Source organism: Oryctolagus cuniculus, chromosome 4 (genome assembly GCF_964237555.1).
Source record: "Oryctolagus cuniculus chromosome 4, mOryCun1.1, whole genome shotgun sequence".
Taxonomy (NCBI): Eukaryota; Metazoa; Chordata; class Mammalia; order Lagomorpha; family Leporidae; genus Oryctolagus; species Oryctolagus cuniculus.
In genome coordinates, this window is record NC_091435.1 from 124,363,941 (window position 1) to 124,390,359 (window position 26,419).

General features: G+C 47.4%; 1 protein-coding gene across 3 annotated transcripts in view; it reads right to left on the reverse strand.

The window, feature by feature from the left end:
- KCNAB1 (potassium voltage-gated channel subfamily A regulatory beta subunit 1) overlaps positions 1-26,419 on the reverse strand; it is a 454,438-nt gene that overhangs the window by 4,671 nt on the left and 423,348 nt on the right. For all 3 annotated transcript variants that reach the window (XM_008266198.4, XM_051858804.2, NM_001170956.1), the window contains 5 exon segments: positions 21,162-21,247; positions 19,698-19,818; positions 17,768-17,862; positions 8,054-8,174; positions 2,142-2,230 (listed from right to left, as the gene is read on the reverse strand). In XM_008266198.4, coding sequence (XP_008264420.1) covers positions 2,142-2,230; positions 8,054-8,174; positions 17,768-17,862; positions 19,698-19,818; positions 21,162-21,247 — 512 coding nt within the window.

Genomic DNA, 26,419 nt, shown 5'->3' on the forward strand with positions numbered 1-26,419 from the left:
CTTCTCATCTTGGGGTCTTTGCCATGCTCTCCCCTGGGCTGGGCTGGGGCTCTTCACGTGTGAATGGAGGCATGTGAACAGATGGGAAGGCATGTTGAAAACGCACTGCCCCAGACTCCTGGATGCCAGAGGGACCTTTTGCAAAGATGGTGTTTAAAGCAGGCCCACCCATTTCTGAATTAGTCTCTTGTAAAACAGCCTTCTATTTACTCAGTAGACCTTTTTACTATCTAAAATTCTTTCGTAGGTTTATCTTCCACTGCAGAGAGCTGGACTGGAAGAGGAGCAGCCGGACTAGAACCCGGTGCCCATTTGGGATGCTGGCGCTGCAGGCGGAGGATTAGCCAAGTGAGCCATGGCGCTGGCCCTGTAGGTTTATCTTTATCAATGTCTCCTGTTGGAATGTAAGCCCCTTGAAGGTTGGACAGTATCTGTGACCTATGATATCCCCAGTGCCTGGTGAATCATAGTAGGCTCTCAGAGACCTGAATAAAGTAAGGGAAGCATTTCTCAGTTCACTCTTTTCTGAGTGCTCATGAGCTCTGGGAAGGCAGGGTGTGGTTCTTACTCCTCGGGTCCTCCCAGTGCCCAGCACAGGGCCAGACATAGAATCAGTGTTCCATAAATGTGTGTGGAATTGAAACCAATGGATTGAATTGCAGTTCTTCTGTGCCAGCTCCTAGCCTCTCACCATGCTTGTGTAACCCTATCTTCCCAGAGCTGCAGTGAAGATAGACGGGAGGGGCGTCATTCACACAAGGAAGGAAGCATTCCCAGTGCACGTGCAGGGGAGCCGCGGGTCTGAGCAGAGCTGTGGGGCGGGGCGGGGTTCTTGGCAGCAGAGAGGCAGAGGGGATGCCGCTGCTGCTCCCCACGGACAGTGGTGGGGGGTTATTTTTAAGAAGGATTTTCGAGCATTCTAAGCTTAATCAAGTGTGTCTCCACCTTCATCTGTTTCCTTATTTCCAGGTCAGGTGGACGGGGAGAGGCTGTGCCACAGTTGTGGTCCCCGGTGAGCAGGAGGGAAATGGAAACCCTTGCCTGTTTGAGCTGGTAGTCGCCCTGGCAAGAGCAGTGGGTGGGCTCGTTCCCGGGGCCTTCGTCTGGCGGGACTGAGAGTGGGCAGGCTCAGTACCGAGATGTGGCATTTGGGGATAGGAGGTTGATCATAGACACCAGCGCTCATCCATCTCCCTAGACAGGAATCCCCCCTTCTTGCACTTTCTCATCCTCCTGCCCCTAACAGGTGCCCCCAAGTACTGCTGTAGGCTCCAGTGCCCAGCCATCCACCCAGAGGGAGAGGGATAGGTCTCCTGGACTTCTAGGGAGAGGTGAGCCTACATGTCTGAAATAGAATTTTGAGCCAATAGCTCTTAAAACACGGCGAATTCCCAAAACAGACAGTTCTTGAGTGTTAACTAAGGGCAAACCAGAAAGCCAGTGGAAAGGCAAGAAAGACGCAGGCCTCTGATCTCAGGGGGCTTACGATCCCCCGGGGGAGTCAGGCAGTCACACTATGTGATCATACATGGTACAGTGGGCAGAGGAAAGAGGAGGGTGCTTCAAAAACTTCGTGGAGAAGTGAAATTGATTCGATGCAAAAGAAGTGAAATCCATGCATAGTTTTTTTGTCATAACATTTTCCATAAAGACTCCTTGTATGCATGGCTTTAAAATGTTGTTACCCCAGAATAAGCCTGTCTTTCAGTTTTTCTATGAACTGTTTTCGAGGTGCCCTCGTACAGGATGCTTTAAGAGCAGAAAGGAGGTACTTGGCACACAGAGGTTGGCAGTCGATACTGGTGGGAGGAATACATGGAAGAACAATATGTGTACATTGTCCCCCCGCAGTGACATTGCAAGCAGGTCACTAAGCCGGCTTTTGCGGTCAGGCCTGTGAAGTCAGTGCCAGGTGTGTTACCGGAATACACTGTCCCACAGACACAAACCGAGCTTGGAAATGTGCTTTGGGAACATTGCCTGTTAGGCAGAGCACAGCCCTGCATGGGTCCTGTGAGCCTGTTCTGTTGCTTCTTATGCCTGGGCTCCCTCTGCCTCCAACCCTGCAGGACTGTGGTGGGAGAGACAGGGCGTCCCCGTGTGGTTCCCCGGAGTCTGCTGGAAAGGGCTTTTGGACTTGCCTGAATGGCACCGAGGTTTTCAATGAGTTGTTCTGGAGTGGATGATCCCAGGAGCACGGAGCTCACACCCTCGTTTCTCAGGCACCAGGCTGTAAAGACAGGACACTGGGTCAGGGTCAACGCACTTTGGATTGTGGATGAACTTGTAAACACCAGCTACGGCTATGTTTGCTGCAGCCCAAACCTATCCTTGGCTTTTTTTTTTTTTTTTTTTTTTTGGTGGAGGATACACAGTGCTCTCCAGGAGTCAAAGCCTGGGCAGCAGCCTCTGATGTATAGAAGGTTGGACAGACTCTGCATTGGAATGGTGGGCCAGGGCTGTTTTCCTACAGTACCTTGTCTCAACCATGGGGCATTCGGTCTGGCTGCATTCTTGTTCCTCAAAACACTAAACACTGCTCACGTGCAAGATGCCTGGATTCTGGCTTCCACCCAGGCCCACAGTCTGCTGTCTTTCCACCTTCTTCACGGGTCATTTTCCTCACGTGGTCTCTGGGTATCTGGTTCATCGTGGCCAGCTTCCTGACAGCTCTCACTGGGCCTCCAGGGTTGATGATCTAAATGACTCTCTCATCAACCCTCAACCCCCCACTCCTTGCTCTACTGCTCCAGCAGGTCACCGTCAGTGCGGTGCCTGGTTTCTGCCCCTACTCGGGGCAGCTGTGTGTGGGAGAGATGCACATGGAACCAGGGTCTGATGCTTCCTGGGCCTGAGCCACTGTGCAGGCTTCCCTTCTGCCCTTGGGCATCTCCCTTTTCTGTTTCTGAAATGACCCTGCGATCTCTACCCTTAAACCCTCCACCAGTCCCTGCGGATGACTTTCCCCGCTACCTTAGGTAGGAAGTTAGGAATTAATATCAGGTGTGATATTCCTTAATTCCACACTTTCCTGCTTCTATCAGTGTGTCCACATCCGTATCCTCCTGTCCAGAGGAGACTGGATGCTGTTCCTGTCCAAGGACAATCTATCCTTGGCTCTGCCTACTTTCAGACTCATTCAAAACCTCCTCCCTACTCCTGGATTGTTTTCTTACTATCTTCTTCCACTCTGTCAACAAAACCGGCTCAAATTTCACCCATTCTAAAATCCGATTCCTCTGACCTTGACACCTGCTTAGAGACTGCCCCAACCTTTCCCATTTCAGTTTCTAACAGGTCAGTTTAGACTCCTATGTTCCTCTCCCTCACATCCCTGTCCCCTCACTGTGGCTTCCGTGGCTGTAATGGACGTGTCAGTCCTTAGCTGCCAGAACTAGATGTTGCTACAGATTGAGATGTGTGTCTGCCTGACCCCACTGCTAGGTTACGCACAGGTGCCACAGACTTGTTGTCACTTGCTGCTAAGCCTGGCCCTCTTGCATTCCGCACCTCATTGGGTGGTATCAGCAGCAACTTGGCCTCCCAATCTGGAAACCTGGGAGTAATCCTGCGTCACTGCCCCTTTCTCACTCCACTCTCCCCTTTTATTGGTAAATCTAGTTGCTAATCGTTCCTGAGTATTTCTCAAACTGTAACAGGCCTCAGTCTTCTGGAGGGCCCATGAGACGTCACACCCTGTCCCCAGAGTCTCTGATTCAGGAGGTCTGGACCAGCCATGTGCATCTCTAAGAAGCTCCAGTGTGGAGCGGGCATTGTGGCTCAGGGGGCTAAGCCGTGGCCTACAGCACCGCCATCCCATATGGGCGCTGGTTCGAATCCTGGCTGCTCCACTTCAGAACCAGCTCCCTGCTAATATGCCTGGAAAAGTAGCAGAAAGTGGCTCATGTCTTTGGGCCCCTGCACCCATGTGGGAGACCTAGAAGAGGCTCCTGGCTTGGCTGGCCCAGCCCCAGTTGTGGTCATTTGGGGAGTGAACTAGCGGATGGAGGGTCTCTCTCTTTCTCTGTAACTCTGCCTTTCAAATAAGTGTTTAAGTATTTTTCCAAAAAAGCTCCTGTGTGATCCTGATGCTGATTTGGCAGCCATACTTTTTTTTTTTTTTTTTGAACCACCTCATTAAGTGGGAGTTTACACACCAAACGTGTGCATTTTGAATGTACCTTAAATAATTTTCAGCCAATTTACCATTTTTAGTGTGCACTCTCCACGATTTTCCGTCCAGTATTAGAGTATTTCCATCCCCGCAGTGAGGCCCCTCGTGCCTCTGTGCAGTTATCCGTGGGCCTGTCTCCAGCCCCAGGCAAGCACTAAGCTATGACTCGGTCTGTAGGTGTGTCTGTTGTTTCATTGAAGTGGAGTCATGCAGCCCACGGGCTGTGGTGGCTGGCTTCGTTCACTCAGCGTGTGTGTGTGTCTAGGTTCCTCCACGATGCAGCACGTGTGAGTCTAGCATTTCTTCTTGTTGCTGGATAGTATTGCGTTGTGTGGGTACAGGGTGCTGTGGTTCAACCGCTCTCTCTCCCTGAAGCTAGTGGCTGCATTCAGGCCCTCTTAGCTCTCCTGCGTGACCGATGCTCCTGCCTTGTGCTGGGATTACCCTCCCCTCCCTCCTCACAGCTTTCCTACATCCAGCGGCAGTTTCTCTAATAGCAGTCCATGCCACTTCCCTGGGCTAAGACTTCTTGAGCGTGTGTTTGACAGAATCACTGTCTTTGAAGACGAAACTCGCGGATCGCCCTGACAAACCTTGCTTTCTAGCCCCGCCGTCCAGCTTCGTGTCTCCCTATCCTGAACTTTGTGTTTCAGGAGCACTCAGCTGTCTGTAAATCCCCTGTCCCTAAACACCAGGCTGGTTCCCTCCTTCTCCTGTCCTTCCCTGGCCTCTCCTTGCTTCCCCCTGAAGCTGTCCTCTTTGCCTCGAGTCCTTTTGCCCCTCTCTCCCTTTGCCCCACTAATATCTACTCATTGAGATTCCCCAAGGGTATCACAGTCTCCTGAAGTCCTACTCCGAATCCCAACCTGGCGTGGGTGCGCAGACTCCTTAATTCTCTAGCGCACGCCACCCCACCCACGTCCTTCTCTGTACCCCAGCACTGTATTAGAATGATCTGTTTGTGTTCTTGACTTGCCCACCAGGCTGCAAGGTGTGTCTCTCTGGTTAGATGCTCAGCGATAAGCCCAGTGCCTGGCACACGGTAGGCAATTTATTGCAAGTTGGTTGAATCCACACAGGCATGGTTGATTGATGGATGTCCCCAAACACCCTTCCTGCCCTCGTTTGCTTAAGGTCCTGCTGTCAACTTTGACGATGTTGCCAAGCCCAGGCCTTTCATGGCAATCACTGACTCTTCCCAAGTAGGCAAAATAGTGTTCCATAAAGGTTCCAAGCCAAGTGATCTAGGCCTCTTTTTGTGGGGCTGTGCTAGTTCCTCTTTACACTTAGTGCTTGTCTTGGCCCTAGTGGAATTCTGAAGGCAAACAAATCATTGCCCATAAACTACATGGTGTCAGCAGCCACTGGCTGCCCTGACAGGTTGTTGCCTGGCACAGGAAAACCCACTGGGCAGAGCTGGCCAAGTGCACGGTTAACACCTGCAGCTCCGCTGGATAATCGGCCTGCCCAGCTGAGTGTTAACCAGCAAGCACACCGGCAGCCTGTGTTTCTGCAGGTGTGCGACTTGGGGAGTCGGCATGGTTAGGTTCAAGCAGTTGTTTCCTGCCCCAGGACCTCCCCTCCTCCACACCCTCCGAGCAGATCAGAGGTAAGATGACTAGAAATCATGTCCCTTTTGGTTCCGAGGGTTCTGTGGTTAGAAAAAAAAATTGCTTGTTTATAAAGAAAGAAAAAAGAATGACAGGAAGGACATCTGGGGGTTTGAGGGAGGGAAAGGAGGGGGAAAAACGCGTTTTAATTTAATCTCAGATACTGTAAAGAAGGTGTTCTGTGTATATCTAACATCCAGTGAAAGCCTACATTTGTAAAGTTTTCCCTGCAGAAGGACACTGTTCCTCCATCGCCTTCAGAGCTGGGTGAATACCTCGTCCTTGGGTATCCGGGGAGATTGTCCAGGACCCCCTGTGGATACCAAGCTTTCAGGTGCTCAAGTCCCTTTTATAAAATGACATCATGTTTGCATACACACACGTCCTATGCACATCGTCCCTTATTCCTTAAATCATCTGTAGATTACTTAGTATATGATCTATACTTCGTATGTGTGATGCAAAGAGCTGTTTAGGGAATAATGGCGTTCAGACAGATGCAATTTTTTGGATGCGAGGTTGGTTGAATCCATGGATGTGGAATACAGGATATGGAGGCTGAGTACACTTATGGTCATATTACCACCTGAAGTTCATGGCTGTGCAGGACGTGCTGCTCTGTCTGCATATTATTCTGACTACATGCCTTGGGAGGGTGCACAGAACTTCAGCTCCGGGGTGTCTAATCTTTGCAAAAACATAACCCACATGACCGCTTCCTGAGCACCTCTTCTTTGCTTTACACATTTTCAAATTTCCCTTTACTCAGCAAGTTTGTGTTATACCTACTTCACATACAAGAAAACCGATTCTAGTAACTTACCGGTGGTCAACTAGCTAATGTTTTTACTGTCCTTGTTAAAGTCATAGGATGCCAACTAATCACATTAACTATACTCTGACTTTTTATTTTTAAAGAAAGGATTTAAGCAACAGTCTTTTACGCAGGTCCGTGGCATTCCCACCTCTCAAACCACCTCTTTTCCATCTTTTATGACTGTCACCTGCAACTGACATTTTCCTGATTTCAACCTCAGAAATACCAAGCTACCAACAAAGATTTTATTTAATTATTTTGTTTGTATAGATCTTATCTTGAGCTTTCTATCTCATGGGTCACTGTATAAGTAGTCTTGGCCAAGTTCATGGAAAATGTATAACATGGAAAAAAAAACTATGCATGGATTTCAAAATTGTGGTGCACAAAATAAACTCATCTCTTAATACCATTTCCCATGAACTTTTTTGAAGCCCTCTGACTTGTCCCAATTCCTGAAATTTATTAATTCTTATAAAACCCATTTGTTTTTTAGAGTGGACATCCATTTGATTCCTTTCTCACAGTGTGTCAGTTCTTTTATCTTCAGTTTCTTCATTTGTAAGGTGGAGATACTAATAGCACAGCCACCGTTAGCATCTGTAAAGTAGGGCTACTAACAGTATACACCACATAGGACTGTTCTGCTGATCAAGGAGACGAAGACAGTGAGCATGATCCTGGCACACAGCCCCCAGCACGGGAACTCAAAGTTTAGATGCTTTTCTGTCCACTGTGGAGCCACTGGGAACGTGAGATGTGTCTAGCCTGAACTGAGATATGCTGTAGGTATAAAATGCATCCTGAATTTCAACGACTTAGTAGGAAAAAAAGCATAAGCTATTTCAACACTTTTTTATATTTATTATGTTTTGAAATAATAATATTTGTCTATATTGGATTAAATAAAATTCATTATTAAAATTAATTTTACGTATTTTCTTTTTACTTTTTTAAAAAATGGCCGCCAGAAATGTTAAAGTGAAATATGAGACCATTGGTGGTGTGTGTGGTTTTCAATTGTTCCCACTGACCATGACCTTTTTATGAATTCCACAGCTTTAGAAGAGCAATTTTCATGGTCCACAAGACATTTCTGGGTAAAGCTACTCCTCAAGGATGGCCATTCGAGACGGCAGGAGCCTTGGGCCTCTGTCGCTGCCTCTCACCAGCCTTGGCTCAGCCTCAACAGAATAGAAATGGACACTCGGGAGGCCGTGTATGTTTGCACCGACAAGTTCTCATTTACCAGTTCGAAGGGTGAAGCAGTGAAAACAGGGATTCGGTTTGTAGCAAATTCCCGGGGCCGTATATTCCACGTTCCATAGTATTTACCAGGAGTTCATTCTCCTCCCGTGGACATTTCACGAGAGCGATGTGGATCCACAACAGAAAAGCACATTTTCTGTGGCCTCAGCAGGAGTTTCCCCTCCCCCTCCGTCCTTTGCTTACCGACGGCAAGCTGAGGTAGTGTGCAGCCCAGGCGCTCGGCGATCGGGGACAGGTCTTTCAGCTTGTTTTGCTGTTTTCTGCCTTCTTCACTCACAATTCTTTCCTTCAACCACTGGTAGCACTGGGGATAAGAATAGCAATAGCACGTGGATGTTCCTAGCTGGTAGGGGTTTGGTATCAAATGGCTAATTCAATAAAAGCACCTCACAGTGAATTCCTAATCTTGACTGTGAACCTTACGTTTCTCAATGCCAAGCGCACGTGTCTTCATGCAGAGAAATGCTCCCCATGGTCTGTCTGCTCGTTTGTTTTGCTTCCAAAACATTGATTTGGACTAATATTCACTATTCCGATGGATCAATGCACACAAAGTTGTTATAACCCTGACATGTAAGCCTTTCTTTCCCACTCAGCCAAGTGGAGGAAATGATTTTAGAATGTAGCAAAGAAAAAAAGTGCCTTTTTCCAAGCTCTGTTATGTTTCCTTTTTTGTTAAGAAAGCTGAGTGCCAAGCATTCTGATAAAAGAAAAACCCTTATCTTAAGTGCTTGCCACAACTCCCTGTCTCTCTCTTGCCGTCAATACACTCCTAATTTCTCATTCTTTTTATAATGGGGCTTTACTATTAACACCCTCAGCTCCTTCCCAGAAGCAGACATGGTACAGCTGATAGGTACCAGGCAGGCACATTTAAAACATTTTAAAGTGGATAGACTGTCCCAAATGTGTATTGCCTACTGTGGAACCTTTGAAACTTTAAGGAAACTCAAAACAGGAAACTGTTCTTTAAAACCCTATGAGGGGCTGGCGCCACGTCTCACTAGGCTAATCCTTCGCCTTGTGGCGCCGGCACACCGGGTTCTAGTCCCGGTTGGGGCGCTGGATTCTGTCCCAGTTGCCCCTCTTCCAGGCCAGCTCTCTGCTGTGGCCCGGGAGTGCAGTGGAGGATGGCCCAGGTGCTTGGGCCCTGCACCCCATGGGAGACCAGGAGAAGCACCTGGCTCTTGCCTTCGGATCAGTGCAGCGCTCCGGCCGCGGCGGCCATTGGAGGGTGAACCAACAGCAAAAGGAAGACCTTTCTCTCTGTCTCTCTCTCTCACTGTCCACTCTGCCTGTCAAACAAAACAAAACAAAACAAAACAAACCCAACCAAACAAAAACAACCCTATGAGGGGCTGCTGCTGTGGCGTAGTGGGTAAAGCTACCATCTGCAGTGCCGGCATCTCATATGGGCGCTGGTTTGAGTTCCAGCAGCTCCACTTCCAATCCAGCTCTCTGCTATGGCCTGGAAAAGCAGTAGAAGATGGCCCAAGTCCTTGGACCCTTGCACCCTGGTGGGAGACCTGGAAGAAGCTCCTGGCTTCAGATCGGCGCAGCTCCAGCCTTTGGGTTATGGCCATCTTGGGAGTGAACCAGTGGATGGAGTACCTCTCTCTCTCTCTCTCTCTGTGTGTGTGTGTGTGTGTGTGTGTGTGAGACTCTGCCTTTCAAATAATTAAATAAATCTTCTTAAAAATAAAAGGCTATGAAAGAGACTGGCCCTGATCTGTAGATTCCAAAATGAGCCTAATTTCCTACATACAAAGAGAAAAACGGCTTAGAACTTCCTAGCGCCTTACGTTCCAAGGAGGCCCGGCTCTCCGTACCAAGCTCACGCTAAGCAGCGCCGTGCAGAGGAACAGAGAAAATGACAAAAGCCCCAGGACACAATGCAGGAGTGTGGATGTTCTCTGTTACAGGTGTCTATGATGCAGTGGCCTCCATGGGTCTTTCCCCTTCCCAAAGGCAGCAGAGAGCTCTAATTGCAGTTGGCCAGACACTCCACCCACATGACTGCAATAGGCTGCTGGCTTTTTTTTTTTTTTTCATCATACTAAGACACTATTTTCAAAGAATAGGGTAACCACATTGTGTTTTACTGTGATTTTTGGAATGATTTTGCAGATGTTAAAAAGAGAAGGGCAAGCCGCCCCAGTTCAGTTTGCCTCCTAGGTCTCAAAGGCTTACGGTCTGCCTCCTCACTTGGGAGTTTGCTTGGGGAGGTGGCCAAGAACTTTCTGGTCCTCAGCTCTGGGACACCTTGGCTCTTTCCAGCGGAAGAGTAGCCTGGAGCGGCTCTCCAGAGATGACAGCTGGTGCCAGTGGTGATGGGGTGGACAGCTACAAACAATGGACAGTGTGATCGGGCCCACGCAGCCTTCTGGGGGCGGGGTGCTAACTATGTAAGAAAGCCCGGAACTTTTGTCCTCCATCAGCAAAGTATCCCCAGTCCTCACTTCGCTTTCCTAACATCGTTCTGGGGACCAGTATCTATGAATGTTCTTCAAACAAAAAGGTGCTTTTGAACAGTTGCTTTTTCCTGTAACTAAGAGCTCCTAAGGTTTGAAAATTTATCACGCACACAAAAAATGGTTAATTAATTTTTCAGTCTAACAGAACTCTCCCATTTTGAAATCTGATGCATTTTTTCCTTAGGATTGGGTTACAAATTTTGTGTGTTATGTGACAAAAATACACAACATATTTTTAATTCATTTATTGAAACCTCCTCCCCCTCCTCTCAAATCTCATTGCTGCTTTAATCAGTGGAAAATTTAAAGTTAGGGTTTTTAAAAAGGAGACACATGGTATTTATACTGCTTTTATCATAGCAAAAGGCAACAAATTGTTTTGGAAATAAACAGCTTTAACTACTTTATAAACGGGAAAATGGTAGTATAGGGAGGGAAGATGTGGCTCAATTAAGATATTAATTAATTATGGAAGCCAACCAGTGTTTTCTGTAAGAGTTAATGGCGGGTGCCATTGTGTGCAATAATAAACCCAGCTTGCTAGCCAAGGCAATAATCCAGAAACCAAAAGATGAATTCTCTTCCCACCCTATTGTATGGCTTACTCCCCTGCACTGCTTGATCTGATTAGATGTTGGTCTTTGTTTCTAAACCGAGGATGTAGAAGGCAGGGACAGTTGCTTGTTCATGTCAGCATCTCCAGTCCTGACTCTCTGGCTGCCGCAGATGAGGGGCTAAGCAAGTACGGCAGTGAGGGAGCGTTCAAGAAACCAGAGCTCCATGGGTTAAAGAAGTAGATCTCTGGGGCGGAGCGGGTAAAGCCTCCACCTGAAGTGCCGGCATCTCATATGGACGCCAGTTCGAGACTCGGCTGCCCCACTTCCAATCCAGTTCTCTGCTATGGCCTGGGAAAGCAGTGGAAGGTGGCCGAAGTCCTTGGGCCCCTGCACCCATGTGGGAGACCCGGAGGAAGCTCCTGGCTCCTGGCTTCGGATCGGCACAACTCTGGCCATTGTAGGCAATTGGGGAGTGAACCAATGGATGGAAGACCTCTCTCTCTCTCTCTGCCTCTCCTCTCTCTGTGTAACTCTTTCAAGTAAAATAAATAATTTTTTTTTTTTTTTTTTAAAGTAGAGCTCTTCAGTTTCCGGTTGAGCACGGATGCCTCTGTCTCCCTGCAGTGCATGCAATGTTGTGGCAAGCCTATGGGAGGCACTCCACAGTGCTTGTGGGTTCCACATTGCTCACCCCTTTCACGTGTCTGCCTCTCCAGGAGGTCCCTGAGCTACTCCTTGTGGGTGGAGACTGTCCTGTTCATCACCGTATGCTGAGCACCCAGCAGAGCCCGGTGCTGAGAAGACGCCCAGTGAATGTTTGTCAAAGGAACAGTTGTATAAGCTTTTCTTCACGGATTGGTGGGCTTGCTCTTTCATATGTGTCACAAAACTCTTGACATTTCCTTAAAGCCAATGTCTTTGCCCTCTCAATACTAAGATCGCTCCCTAGGTAATGACACTGGGCTGGGAACAGTCTACGAGACTTGCCCCAAAGCCCCTGCAGGCTGTCAGTTAGTCCTGGCCTGGGACTTGGGCGGGAACACAAGAACCATTGACAGAACTGGTCACATTTCATGTCTAGATCTCATCTAGAAAAATCGAACATTCATGATCATTGCTGACCTCTATTTAAATATCAAACTCATGGATCCAAAACAAGAAAGTCAGCTATCAGAGTTGAAATCTCAAGATAAAATGCTGGAGTTCAACAATTTCCTCCTGAAATTACACCATAATGCAAGATCCTTAGTTTCTTCACGTGCAAACCTTGGATCATCCCCGCTTCCTCTCTCCCAGCTTAGGCTTCCAGGCTCCTTATTTCTGTTTAGCAGAAGGGTACATATTTATATATATTTTTCTAGAAGGTATTTTGCTAACAACAGGGAAAAACTTCCAATAAATTTTATAGCGTTATTCATTTCTATTTAAAAGCTACACACCTGGCCTTTAGACCAGATTGACCTCTATTATGGTTCACTGCACTTGTTCAACAAATATTTATTGAGTACCTATTATGTACCAGGCTCTGAGATGAGTTAGATGTTTCCATCCTAGAAATAGCCACAAGTCATTACGTAGTAACTTGAGAAGCGTTTGGTAGCTAGGGTGTTCCCTCTGCAGTATTTCCCTTTCAAGCCATGCCTGCCCTGTCTTCCTGGGGAGAGTGCCCCAACAGCCAGGTAACTGACCTGGGCGGATCCTAGTACTGCACTTTTCCCACTGTCATTTGTATCACACTTGGCACATGACCTGACGTTGGCCAGTCTTCCCTGGACTGAAGCTAGTAAATAAAGCGTCTTTTTTCTCTCCCATTCCATACTCTAAGGGATGGAAGCCTGCAACCACCAGATTTCCAGCTCTTGGCTACAAGGAGGTCCACTCATAGTAAAAGAAAATTATAGCCACAGGCAGAGAACTAAGTAGAGGAGATGAAGAGTCCCAGTAATGTTCCGCTCCATGGATGGCGTCACCACTGTCGCCTGCTCCCCACTCCATCCTTGCCAAGACTGTGCAACCTAATAGAGATCCTCTTCTCTAAATTAATTTAAATTAGGGGTCGGCACTGTGGCTAGTAGTAGGCTAAGCCTCTGCCTGAAGTGCTGGAATCCCATAAGGGTGCTGGATTGTGTCCTGGCTGTTCCTCTTCTGATCCAGCTCTTTGTTGGTGGCCTAGGAAAGCAGTAGAGAATGGCCCAAGTGCTTGGGCCTTTGCACCTTCATGGGAGACCTGGAAGATGCTCCTGGTTCCTGGCTTCGGATCAGCCCAGCTCTGGCTGTTGTGGCCATCTGGGGAATGAACCAGCAGAGGGAAGACTTTTCTATTTCTCCCTCTCTCTATTACTCTGTCTCTCAAATAAATAAATAGAAAAATCTTTTAAAAAATTAAAATAGTTTAAATTGAGTTCTGTCACTTAAGATGAAAGCATTCTATAGGAAGTATTTATGGGAAAATAAAAATGGTGCAGATAGTTTTGTAGAGTTGGACAGGCTTCACAGAAGTGAAGAAACCAAGCTTTATCTTTTGGCCTGAGCAGGGGTTCCACATCAGGATGAAAAGAAGGGTGTTTCTGGGAAGTATAGGAGAGTGCAATGCTTCTGGGTGGAAAATGGAGTCAGATGGGGAGAGACAAGCTAGGGAATAGGCTCAGCTTAGATCCCAAGGGGATTTCCTTGAATGCTTTGTTGTGGAGACTGGACTTTGTCCCATAAGCAATGGGTGGGAAGCCTTTAAAGGATTTTAAGCAGAATTATGATATGGTCACATTAATCTTTTGGTAGGATAATTCACAGATGGGAGGAGGGACTGCTAACCAAAAAGGAAGGACAGGCTCTGGAGCTAAGGACAGATTCCATTAGATACGACTGATGCTCATGGGACATCCACCGGGACATCTCTAAGACTGGAGGAAGTGTTGGCGTGTAGCTCAGCAGTGAAGTCAGCCGTGACATGGACTCCTTCCCTTCCGTTGGCTTTATTTATTTATTTGAAAGTCGGAGATAGGGGGAGAGACAGAGATACAGAAAGAGAGAGGTCTTCCATCTGCTAGTTTACTCCTCAGATGGCCACAACAGGCACCGCTGGATCAGGCCAAAGCCAGGAGCCAGGAGCTTCACCTGGGTTTCCCACGTGCGTGCCGGGGCACAAGCACTTGGGCCATCTTTCTATTGCTTTCCCAGGCACACTAGCAGGAAGCTGGATTGGAAGTGGAGCAACTGGGACACAAACCAGCACCCATATGGAATGGCAGTGTTGCAGGTGATGGCTTTACCCACTATGCCACAGCACAGGCCCCGATGACACAGATTTAGAAGTCACTGTTAGAGTGTGGGCAAGATGAGGCCACCCAGAAAACCCCCTGTGCAGTAGTAGGTTTTTTTTTTTTTTTTTGAGACTTATTCTCTGTGGGCCTAATGTTTTCTTTTTTTTTCTGTTTAAGATTTTAAAATTTATTTTAATTTATTTGGGAGGCAGAGTTACAGAGAGGCAGAGACAGAGGCAGAGAGAGGTCTTCCATCCTCTGGTTCACTTCCCAGATGGCTGCAATGGCCAGAGCTGTGCCGATCTGAAGCCAGGAGCTAGGAGCTTCTTCCAGATCTCCCATGCCAGTGCAGGGGACCAAGGACTCGGGCCATTTTCTACTGCTTTCCCAGGCCACAGCAGAGAGCTGGCTAGGAAGTGGAGAAGCCAGGATTCGAACCGGTGCCCATATGGGATCCCGGCACTGCAAGTGGTGGCTTTAGCTGCTATGCCACAGCACCGGTCCCCATAGTAGTATTTTTTAAAAGAGCCTTAGGCAGCTAATTTTCATACTGGGTTAACTGATCCTTCAATTGCTATTCATCACATAGAACAGACACAAAATATTGGCATCTTAATTTGACTGGTATCACAACACTGTGAAACACCGTGGAAGATGGAAGTTACCGACTTATTACATGCCCACCTATCTATGTTTACTTTTGTTTTTTTTTTTTTTTAAACTTTAAGACTACCCATGATACTTCTTTCATGTTTTATTTTTTGGCTTTTGTAGATTTAATCAGGTGGCTTTTCTAAGGGCACATATATTATCTCCAAAAACACTCAGGTTGATAATGTAGACCTGGAGAGTATGCCGAGCCTGAAAGAAGTGTGGTCTGTGACCAGCTGCCTCTCACCTGGAGACAGCTCTTAATGTTTATGGCCAAGGGTGTTTCAGGAGATACGTGATGGCTTTATAAAAGTCACCAATAGAAATATTTTTCCATCAAATATGTTGTATCTCCCTCTCCCACTCCTCGCTTTCTCCTTTTGCTGGTGGGTTCCTGAAGGTGAAAACTTTTTGGGTTTGATACATGGGAGACCCAGATGAAGCTCCTGGCTCCTGGCTTCCACCTGGCCCAGCCCTGGATACCTGGATATTGCCCATCTGGGGAGTGAACCAGCTGATGGGTCCCCCTCTCTCTCTCTCTCTCTCTCTCTCTCTCACTCTTTCTCTCTCACCCTCTCCCTCTCTCTATTTCTGTCTCTATCTCTCCATCTCTCACTCTCTCTGTAACTCTAACTTTCAAATCAATAAATACAATCTTAGAAAAAAAGATAAAAGCCTGGGTTGGAGGGAAACTAAGATGTCTTTGGGGGAGATAATTAACCTAGAGTGAGGAAACCTGGTCTCTAATATCAACTTTATCTGTTATGAGCTTATGGTCTTGGAGTGTTAGTCTGTGTCTTCATGCTTCAGTCGCTGCATCTGGAAAAGTCTACCCTCACGGAAGGTTAGTCTGAGAGCGAACACCCAGCATATATGGAAGTACTTTGACTTTTTTAGGAAGCCTCTGAGAGATGGTTCCCATTGTACAATGGTTTGACTTGGGATTTTTCAACTTTATGACAGTGTGAAAGTATACTCATACAATCTTCAGTTTTTCCTCCTCAGGACGGTATTCAATAAAGTATGTGAGATAGTCAACGCTTTAGTATAAAATAAGCTTTAGGCTAATGTGAATGTTCTGAGCACATTTCAGCTAAGCTATGATGTGTAGTAAGTTAGGTGTATTAACTGCATATTCTGGGGCTGCTGTTGTGAGGCGGTGGGTTAAGGCGGTGTTTGCAACGTCGACATCCCACACTGGAGTGCTGGTTTGAGTTGCTGTTGCTCTGCTTCCCGTCCAACTCTGCCAATGTGTTTGGTAAAGCAGCAGAGAACTGCCCGGATCGCTGGGCCCCTTCCAGCCATGGGGGAGACCAGGTGCAGTTCCTGGCTCCTGGCTTCGGCCTGGTCCAGCCCTAGCTTTTGCAGCTATTTGGGGAGTGAACCAGCAGATGGAAGATCTTTCTGTCTCTCCCCTTCTCCCTCTCTGTTACTCTGCCTTTCAACTAAATAAATAAATAGATAAACTAACCTTTAAAATACTAAATGCATGTTCAGCTTAAAATATTTTCAGTTTACCATGTGCTTATTAGGGTGCAATGCCATTTGTAAGCTGAGAAGCAACTGGTACAACAAATTGAAAACCATCTATATGCATTTCTCTTTGTGAGGATAAGTGGAGATGAATGAAAACACTTAGCACGGGGCGTGGCACATAGTAAGTGCTCAATAAAACCCCGATTCTCAATGCATCCCTTCCTTCTTCACTACCTCTTGCTTTCCTTTTTGATACCTTCTTCCCTAAGATGCTTTTAGTTTTTCTTGGCCGATTTGCTTAGATTTGGTCCAGAGCAATCTTCAACTTCCAGGACCTTATTTAATATTGTGGGATAATTGTTTTTTGTGCTAATACAAAACTAGAAACAGGATCATGTCAACATGCGCTAGGAGATGTTTACACTGGATAATTTCAGAGAACAAGAAGGGTGAAAGCTCAACTGTTTCAGGTACAAAGGACAGAGAGAGACGTAGCGCCTTGAGAAGGTTCTAATTAGGGAAGCGCGGCGGGTGCCGCCACACTGATGAAAGGGTTGGCCATTCAGGCTTCGCTCGAGCTGATCTCCCGCTAACTTTGTGCCAGTGGCGGCTTGGACTGGGTCAGACATGTGCTTGCTCTTAAGAAAACTGTGGCTTGTTTGAATTTTTAAAATGCCTCTCTCCTGTCTCCCTTGTCATTACAGTGTAATGTGCGATTCTAATGTTATTACACATTTCTCTGAAGTTTTTGAAAACAGCCATTTGTTATTAATAAGGAGAGAGGTTTGGAGTACTCTCCGATGATTTAACCGTCAAAATGCTTCGAGCGGAGGTCATTTTGTTTCTCTGATCTTGAAAATCTTGCCGCTCCAGAGCGGAATTTAAGCTGTGAGCCTAAACAGCCAGAGTTGATCTCTACAAATATGGGTCACAGAACGTCAGGGCAGAGGCTTTGCCTGTGTGTGTCTTCTGAGCCCACCCTTCTCACCCCTGCCCCCCAACACACAATAAGCCAACCTGGGTGCACTCCCAGCTACCACTGTTTGCCTCCTGTGGATTAAGCCTCTGCGGCTTGAATTTTCTTTTGTCAAGAAAAGGAAAAAGTCGATCCTCTTACACAGAAAGGGGATTTTCAGTTTTGCCAGCTTCCAACAAGGAAGGAAAGGCTTGCTTTCCCCTAAGGATAAATAACCATGGAGGGCCTTGAGCCTGCAAGTCCTAGCAGGTCATTGTGCACTTTCGCCCCGGTTCCCAGAGGAGGAGAATTTTCTGCGCAGGCAGATTATGAAGGACTGACTGATGTCTGGCCAGGAGCAGAGAGCTCCGGAAGGTTCAGGAGAGCCTGCCAGAGGCCACTGCCAGGCCAAGGCCACGGCCTGCCTGAGCCGGGAAGCCCCGGGCTGCGGCCGGCCTGTTCTCATCAATCTTCCTCCCTCCCCCGCCCCGCTCCCAGACTCTTCCAGAGGCCCAGGACCGTACCTTCAGTGAGGCCCGGGAACTTTCAGGAACCCCGTTTCCATATTTTCCTGAGATGATTCCACAGGCAAGTGGAGACCATGTCATCGCACCAACCCCTAGAGAACAAAGAAACAAGTTGCTTGTGCAGATTGGCATCAAAAGTGCGTGAGCGTTGAAACAGAGCTGGGTTAGATTTAGGAACAAGCTGGCCGGAGAGATGAGGTAGTGCCAGTATATTCCTTGGCTTTAAAATGTAAGGACTGGGGCCGCCACTGTGGCGTAGCGGGTAAAGCCACCACCTGCAGTGTCGGCATCCCACATGGGCGTCTGTTTGAGTCCCAGCTGCTCCACTTCCCATCCAGCTCTCTGCTATGGTCTGGGAAAGCAGTAGAAGATGGCCCAAGTCCTTGGGCCCCTACACCCACGTGGAAGACCCAGAAGAAGCTCTTGGCTCCTGGCTTCAGATCAGTGCAGCTCTGGCCATTGAGGTCGTCTGGGGAGTGAACCAGCAGATGGAAGACCTCTCTCTCTCTGCCTCTTCTTCTCTCTGAGTAACGCTGACTTTCAAACAAATAAATAAATCTTTTTAAAAAACTGTAAGGACTTACACGCTGCACTTCAGTCTTTTATGAGGCAATTAAGCAAACATTGTCGGTTTTAACGAGGAGAGGGCTTCTAAAGGTGCATGGAAAATGTGCGTTGTCTTTTAATTTAATAGTTCCACAAACTTTTTGAAGCTCTCTCATGTAAGCATGCTCAAAATGTGGCTTACCATGATATTCGGATGCCCAAAATTCACATTTCTTTTATGCTCTGAGACAAGTACTTTTACTTGCACAAAAAGTCAGTGCTTTGTGCATTCGGTGCCTAACATAGTTCAGTATACAGCAGGAGGAGCACCAGGCCTAGTACATAGTCAACACTCAATAAGTGGGGCCAGCACTATGGCATAGTGGATTAAACCACCACAGCCTGTGGTGCCTACATCCCATATGGGCACTGGTTCGAATCCCGGCTGTTCCACTTCCAATCCAGCTCTCTGCCTGGGAAAGCAGTGGAAGATGGCCGAAGTGCTTGGGTCCCTGCATCCATGCGGGAAACCTACAAGAAGGTCCTGGCTCCTGGCTTCTGCCTGGCCCAGCCCTGGCCATTGTGGCCATTTGGGGAGTGAACCAATGGACGGAAGATCTTTCTCTCTGTCTTTCCCTCTCTCTGTAACTCTGCCTTTCAAAATAAATAAAATACATGTTTTAAGAAACACTCAATAAGGGATAGTAATGCTAACAAGCATTACTACTGTTGGATTTTTATCTTTTTGTTTCCTACCCAGCATTATCTTGCTCTTGTGAGCCTCTGTTTCTTAGGAGGATAGGAATTTCTGCGAACTGTTTCTGATCAAAAAGCTTGAACTTGTGGTTTACTCTTGGTTATTCCCCCCCTTTTTTCTTTATTCATGTTTTCTTAATGTCACATTTCTTATGTATATGTTGTGCATACGTTTTTCCTTCTTGTTGAAAGGAGGACTTGTACCTACACAAATGTGGAGCGCCTGCCTTGCTCATGGTTCTGGAACTCCCCGTATGTACGTAACTCGGTGCCGGGCACAGAGTTGGAGAGACTCATATAGACGTATGCGGCTGTGAGTTCTAGGACAGGCAGCCATTGTCTACTCAAAGATGCGTGCTGGGGCGGGGGAAAATGAGATTATTCATTGGTTCTTCCCTTCTGCACACCCACTGAGTACAGCTTGTATGCCAGTCACGATCGACAACCGCGCTTGGCTCTCATCATTGACATCCTGTAGACTAACTACAGGCACATTTGATTCTGCTATTGTTTCTGCAGTGTATCGCTCTGACAATCTCTATGTTAATTAGGGCCATTTAGGAGAGAATGTCAGAGTCGCTGGTTCCCGCTGAAGCTGCTCACAGGATTTGACTTCGACAGTTACCTATTTTGTGGTAGAGCTCCGGCAGCTGGACCTCCACCTTCTCTCTCTGGAAAAGGTGATACTCGGCTTGTTCGCAGACTGGTGGGATCATATTGAACTGTCTTGCCACAGAATAGGCTTCCTGGGGAGAAATGAGATTGCAGCTGAATTTACAATGTTGTGAAATAGGCTTCCTTGGGATCTGTATGCATGTGGAATGTTCATTTTAGTGAAATCAATATAAGCCAAGAAACATGAAGAATGCCAAATAATAAGCAAAGCTGTGGCCATCAGTTTCACTGAAAACGATGCCTAGTAGGGGAAATCCTTACTCTTTGGGAGGGTTTCTGTACTGAAGAAAGTCCAGGGCAAATCTGTCAAAGTGTGAATTATAGATGATTATAAAGAAAATGTTGTTTGACTATTTTTAGAGTCCTAAAGAAATAAAACTATGACGCCCATATAAAAGTGATCTGTAATTAGCATGTTATAAACAGTGTAATTGTGAAATGATAGTTTTTATGAGAAGACTAGAATATTGTTCTTGTATCTCATTAACTGTAAAACTCACTTTGCTCTCTTGTTGCCAAAGAATGTGCTAAAACATGATTCCCATTAGAGACCTAGGTCTTCCCTGTTGTTTTCTGAGCTGATCAGCTCCAGTCCCAATGTCCATCTCTAAAATGATGGAATTGACCTCAGAATTCCAGTTCCATAGTCATTATGGGACAACTTTGCAAAATATATTGCTATTTATTCATATATCTGAGAACAATCAAAAGATACTCAATTGCTATTTAAAAATAGAAATTAGGGAACCAGCGTTGTGGCGTAGTGGGTAAAGCTGCCGCCTGCAATGCCAGCATCCTGTATGGACGCTGGCTCGTGTCCCTGCTGCTCCATTTCTGATCCAACTCCCTGCTAATGTGCCTGAGAAAAGCAACAGAAGATGGTCTAAGTGTTTGGACCACTGCCACCCATGTGGGAGACCCAGAAGAAGCTCCTGGATTCTATTTGGTCGAGCCCTGGCCCTTGCAGCCATCTGGTGAGTGAACAAGTGGATGGAAGATCTCTCTCTCTCTCTCTCTCTCTCTCTCTCTCTTTCTCTTTCTCTCTCTCTCTGTGTCTTCTTCTCTCTCTCTCTCTGTAGCTCTGACTTCCAAATAAATAAATAAATAAATAAATCTTTAAAAAAATAGAAATTTTGGGGGCAGGTGTTTGGCCTAGCTCTTAATACTGTTAAGTCACCACTTGGGATGATTGCATCCCATGATGTTTCAAATGGTTGGGTCCCTGACACCATGTGGGAGACCCAGATGGTGTTCCTGGTTCCTGGTTTGGCCTGGCCCAGCCCAGGGCATTGTGGGCATGTGGGAAGTGAACTAGTAGACAGGAACTTTGTGGCATTCTCTCTTTTTCTGTCTCTTGATGTTTTGAAGAAGCAAAAGTGGATAAATAGAAATAACAAAGTAGAAAGTAACTTACCATGATCTCCATAGCGCTCCACCGTGAGGTGCCCCAATACATGGCCATGCCTTGGTTTATCACATGTGTCATGGCTCGAACAATCTCTATGGAAGGCCAAGCAGATAACATTTCTTGAGTTTTTCTACTTTTCAGAATTAGGTGTTTTTTTTCCCTCTTCCCAAAGCTTAGATGTTTAATGCAATTATCTGATCAATAGAATCTCTTTGACATGAGTGACAACATAAAAAATGTACCATGAAATACTGTGGGTTTGAGGTGCACAATCATTTTGGGTAAACTGGCATTCCATTTTCGGTTTGTGGCAACAATACTACGTGTTATGTAAAACAATGACTATTAAAGTTCTTCCTTAATTTTCGTTGCTTGATAGGTCCTGGCCTGATCAGAGGATACATGATTAGCCTTTTCCAGACCCTGAGGACCTTGCTCCCAACACTGAGAAGTCAGAGGAGCATTTGTTTTGACTTGGCAGAGTGGAAGGTCACTGGGGTTGAAGGCCTGTCTTTCTTTGCACGTTGGATTTGCAGAGCTGGGCCTCGCACCAAGTGGCGGTCTAACAGTGATGACTCAACAACAATGTGTTTAGCACAAAGATAAACATATTAAAGGCTGAACAAACAGCTGAAGCCACAGTGGCTCACAGCCCACGGTGACACACCCTGTCCTTGACCACTTGAAACCCAATTTTGTTCTAAGACACCCATGTAATTGATTTCACCGGGGCTCGCTGATGGTTCCACCCAGTGTGCTCATCGGCCTCTTTCAGCTTGACATCACATTTCCTAAACAGGAAAGCAAATCCCTTCCCCAGAAGGGTGGAGCCGAGCTAGTCCCCTTGGCAGAGCCACATGTGAAGCAAGCATGACTACAGAGCATGAAGAACCTCACATCCAGGCTAGTGAAACTGCCCAGGCAAGGCTGGGTTTCTTCTGCAAAGCAGGTCGGTCAGACACCCAGGACGCCAGCTTTGACATTTGCAAGGAGACCCAGGCCTCTGGCTTTTCTGTCTTGGTAGTCCCAGTAGGCTAACGGTCCTTCTAGGGTGTGATAGCCGTGCCTCAAAGTACATCTGGGGTAGGCGTGTTCTTATTTTCACTTTCATGAGCAAGCGCTGTCTGAGTCGAAAGGAAACAGGCTTTGGAATGAGGTGGCGGTGGGAGTGTCTTAGCTCCTTTGCTTGTTTGGCTTATATCAGCTATTTTAAATTGCCCTTGGTTTCTTTGTTTGGATGACAGGAATGCTTCCATTCACACTGCCTGTCCAACAGAGGTAGGATTTGGTTTATAAGCAAAATATTTTTGTTGGAGAAAGACTCCCAAGTATCACGTTATTACTCAGCAATTAAAACTATGATATTCATTCTCCTGTTATAAAACAAATCTGGCAGCCTGCCTGATGGCACATTGTAAGTCATTGCCTGTGACACTGGCATCCCACAAGGGCACAGGTTCGAATCCCAGCTGCTCCACTTCAGATCCCGTGCTCTATTAATGAGCCTGGGAAAGCTGTGGAAGATGGCCCATGTGCCTGGGCCCCTGCCATCCGTATGGCTCCTGGCTTTGGTCGGGCCCAGCCCCAGTCATTGCAGACATTTGGGGAGTAAACCAGCAGCTGGAAGATCTCTCTCTCTCTCCCTTTCTCTGTGTAACTCTGCCTTTCTAATGAATAAATAAATCTTAAAAAAAAAAAATCTGATGAAGTAATTATAAGAAACTGTTTTTTCTTCTCTTTTATTACAAAAATGGAGACGAGTGGAAGTCAAAAACCATTATGTGAATCTGTGCTTCTAGCATATTCTCCCTTGGGACATCTCTGCCCTCACAGCAGCACCCGTCCCCTCCTATCCAGTCTCATTCAGACCTGGGGAGCCCAGCCAGTCAGCAGCGTTTAGTAGGGCTGTGCTGTTGTGGAAGCCGGAGATGCAGTGGGGCAACCAAACGTGTTGTTGAACACTGAAGAGGTTAACGGAGAATAGACTGAGCCTTGACTCTCCCTGTCTCTGTCTGCACTCCAATCAGATGAGCTCAGAAGCCCCCAGGTGGCTGGGCCACGTGGACGAGCACAGTCACCGTGGACTGGTTGTGACGCTTCCTGCACACTCACACACTTATTCACACGCGCATTAAAAGCCCTAATATTTTCCAGGCACTGTGCCAGGTGCTGGGCCCATCTCTGAGTAAAGCGGACTCGAAGTTCCTGGACTCAGAGTGTTTAGAGTTGAGTGGCAAAGAGGGAGAAGTAAACAAGTAAGCAATCACAAGATGTGAAGTGTTCTAAAGAAAACAAATGGGGACTGAGGTAGGGAATGAAAGGGGAGATCTATGTAGTCAGAGCAAGGAAGGCCTCTTCTAGGAGCAGAGGTTAGCATAGGAAATGGAAAGGAGCCAGCCAAGCGAAGACCAGGGGGACAGCACTGAAGGTAGACGGAAGAGCACCTGCTCAGGCGGCGACAGGACACGGCCAGTGCCAGTGGTTGCAAGTAAGCCGTGGGCAGGGGTCCAGTCAGGAGCAACAGGAAACGAGATGAGTTTGGCAGAGGGCAAACTGTGTTACTTGTATGTGATTCACAGTTTATTGGGGGCTGTTCACATTTTTTAAGGTAGGAGAATGAGGGGCTGGCGCTGTGGTGCAGCAGGTTAAAGCCCTGGCCTGAAGCGCTGGGATCCCTTATGGGCACTGGTTCTAGTCCTGGCTGCTGCACTTCCGATCCAGCTCTCTGCTGTGGCCTGGGAAAGTGGTAGAAGGTGGCCCAAGCGCTTGGGCCCCTGTACCCATGTGAGAGACCTGGAGGAAGCTCCTGGCTCCTGGCTTTGGATCGGCACATCTCCAGCTGTTGCGGCCATCTGGGGAGTGAACCAGTGGATGGAAGACCTCTCTCTCTCTCAGTACTATCTCTCTCTGTAACTCTGTCTTTCAAATAAATAAAATAAATCTTTTTTTTTTTAAAGTAGGAGAATGATACATCATATCACCGCACCTCATAGCCAAATACACTCTGGACTGTACAATGGAGGATCGATCGGTAGTAGAGGGAGACAGTGGGGCACACAAGAGCCTTAGGAGAGTCTTACCAGCCAGAGGTGGGGATGGCTTGGAACAGGGTGGTGGTAGTAAAATAGAGAGACATGCATGGATTCAAAATAGAGTTGGAGGTGGAACCCACAGGACTTTCAGATGGAGTACGCATAGTGAGAAAGGGCAAGGGAGAAATAGAGGCTGTCACCCAGCGACCTGGCCACGTGCAGAGATGAGGGAGGAACAGGATTGGATCTTTGGGCATGGCCAAAGCGGAGATGCCTGTGAGAGACTAAAGGGAAAATGCTGAGTCGAGGTAGCTGGGCAGGCGAGACACCGAGCCATCCGGGCTGGAGGCGGTATATTTTTGAGTTAACCTGTCTTCTGGGTTGTGTAGACAGTCATGGAAGTGGATTACAACTGCCCAAGGAAAGTCTACCTAAGAGAAGTTGGAACTGCCAACCCAGAGGTTGAGAAGGTGACCCTGGGTAATCAGCAGGCAGAGGTACAAGGAGGAAGCCAGGGTGGGAGGAGGGACGCTTCCCAACCAAGAACAGGTGCTCCAGGAGGGAGCTGTGTGAACACTGTGCACCACAGCCGACGCTCCACGCAGAAGCACGCACAAAGGAGGCAGACGGCTGCCGGCTGTACCAGCAGTTTAAGTGTCTGGTGTGAGGCCACCAAGGCCAGGCTGGGGCTACAGAAGAAAGTCCCTCCTACCACCCCAGGAGATTTAGAGGCACCCTGGGGAGCTGGGGATACAACTCTTTATTTATTTTAAAGATTTATTTATTTATTTGAAAGAGTTACACAGAGAGAGGAGAGGCAGAGAGAGAGAGAGAGAGAGAGAGGTTTTCCTTCCCTTCCCTCCCCCCCTCCCCTCCCCTCCCTTCCCCTCCCTTCTCCTCTCTCTTCCTTTCTCTTCCCTTCTCTTCTCTTCTTTCTTTTAAGATTTATTTATTTATTTGAGAGGCAGAGTTACAGACAGAGAGGAGAAACAGAGAGAAAGGTCTTTCATTCACTGGTTCATTCCCCAAATGGCTGCAATGCCTGGAGCTGGGCTGGTCCGAAGCCAGGAGCCAGGAACTTCTTCTGGGTCGCCCGTGTGGGTGCAGGGACCCAAGCACTTGGGCTATCTTTCATTGCTTTCCCAGGCTTTTCCCTGGATCGGAAAAAGAGCAGCTGGGACACAAACCGGTGCCCATAAGAGATACCAGAACCGCATGCAGAGGTGTAACCTACTACGCCACAGCGCTGGCCCCATGACACAAATTTCAACAAGTTTGCAAGTGACTAAGAAGAGAAACAGGGAAATGCTGAAGGGTATCTGTGTCAAAGGAGAGTTTCACTTAAAGTAAGCCTGAGGCTGGTTGCCACCTGCGGTGCTGGCATCCCATATGAACCCCAGCTGCTTCCTGCTGATACCCTGGGAAAGCAGTGGAACATGGCCCAAGTGCTTGGGCCCCTGTACCCACATGGGTGACCCAGAAGAAGCTCCTGGCACCTGGCTTCGGATCAGCTCAGCTTCAGTTGTTGTGGTCATTTGAGGAGTGAACCAGCGGATGGAAGATCTCTCTCTCTCTCCCTCTCTCTCTCTCTCTGAAATGCTGCCATTCAAATAAATAAATAGAACTTAAAAAAAAAAAAAAAAAGAGTAAGCCTGGCTGCCATTGAGAGTGATCTAGAAAAAGAGAGTGGTGTGGAATAAGGATTGAGAAGGAAGGGAGGGAGAACTGACCGAGAGAGATGGAGGAGGGGCCAAACTCGGTGTGGTGGGAAGGACCCTTCTGTCGTGATGAGGGCCCGGAGAGAGGCTTGCACATCTCAGCATAGGAAGGCATGGGAGCTCCTGTTGGGTGTGGGAGCGAGGACAAGGTGAGGGCAGCTCTACAAGGCGCGCCAGGACCCTGGGGCCTTTCATGGCCGATCATGATCATTTCTTTCTCACTGACTTTGTTTGACTATGAAGAGCAGGACTTGGAGGAGCAGGGAAAGGATTCCAGGGGTTCTTGTTCTTGAAGGGGGCAGCACAGAAAGCAGGGAGAGATGGTGGGAGAACAGAGGCCACAGTTTGTGGTTCAGGTTGCCATGAATTAGAATGAATGTAATGTATGTTGAGTTAGTTCATTTTGTCACTAATCTTAGAGAAAACTCCCCCAATTTGTGCAGCTAAGAAGAAAGTAACCATAGGGATGGATGAATGAGCTGGGTTTTCACATGATTCTGACACAGAAGGGCAG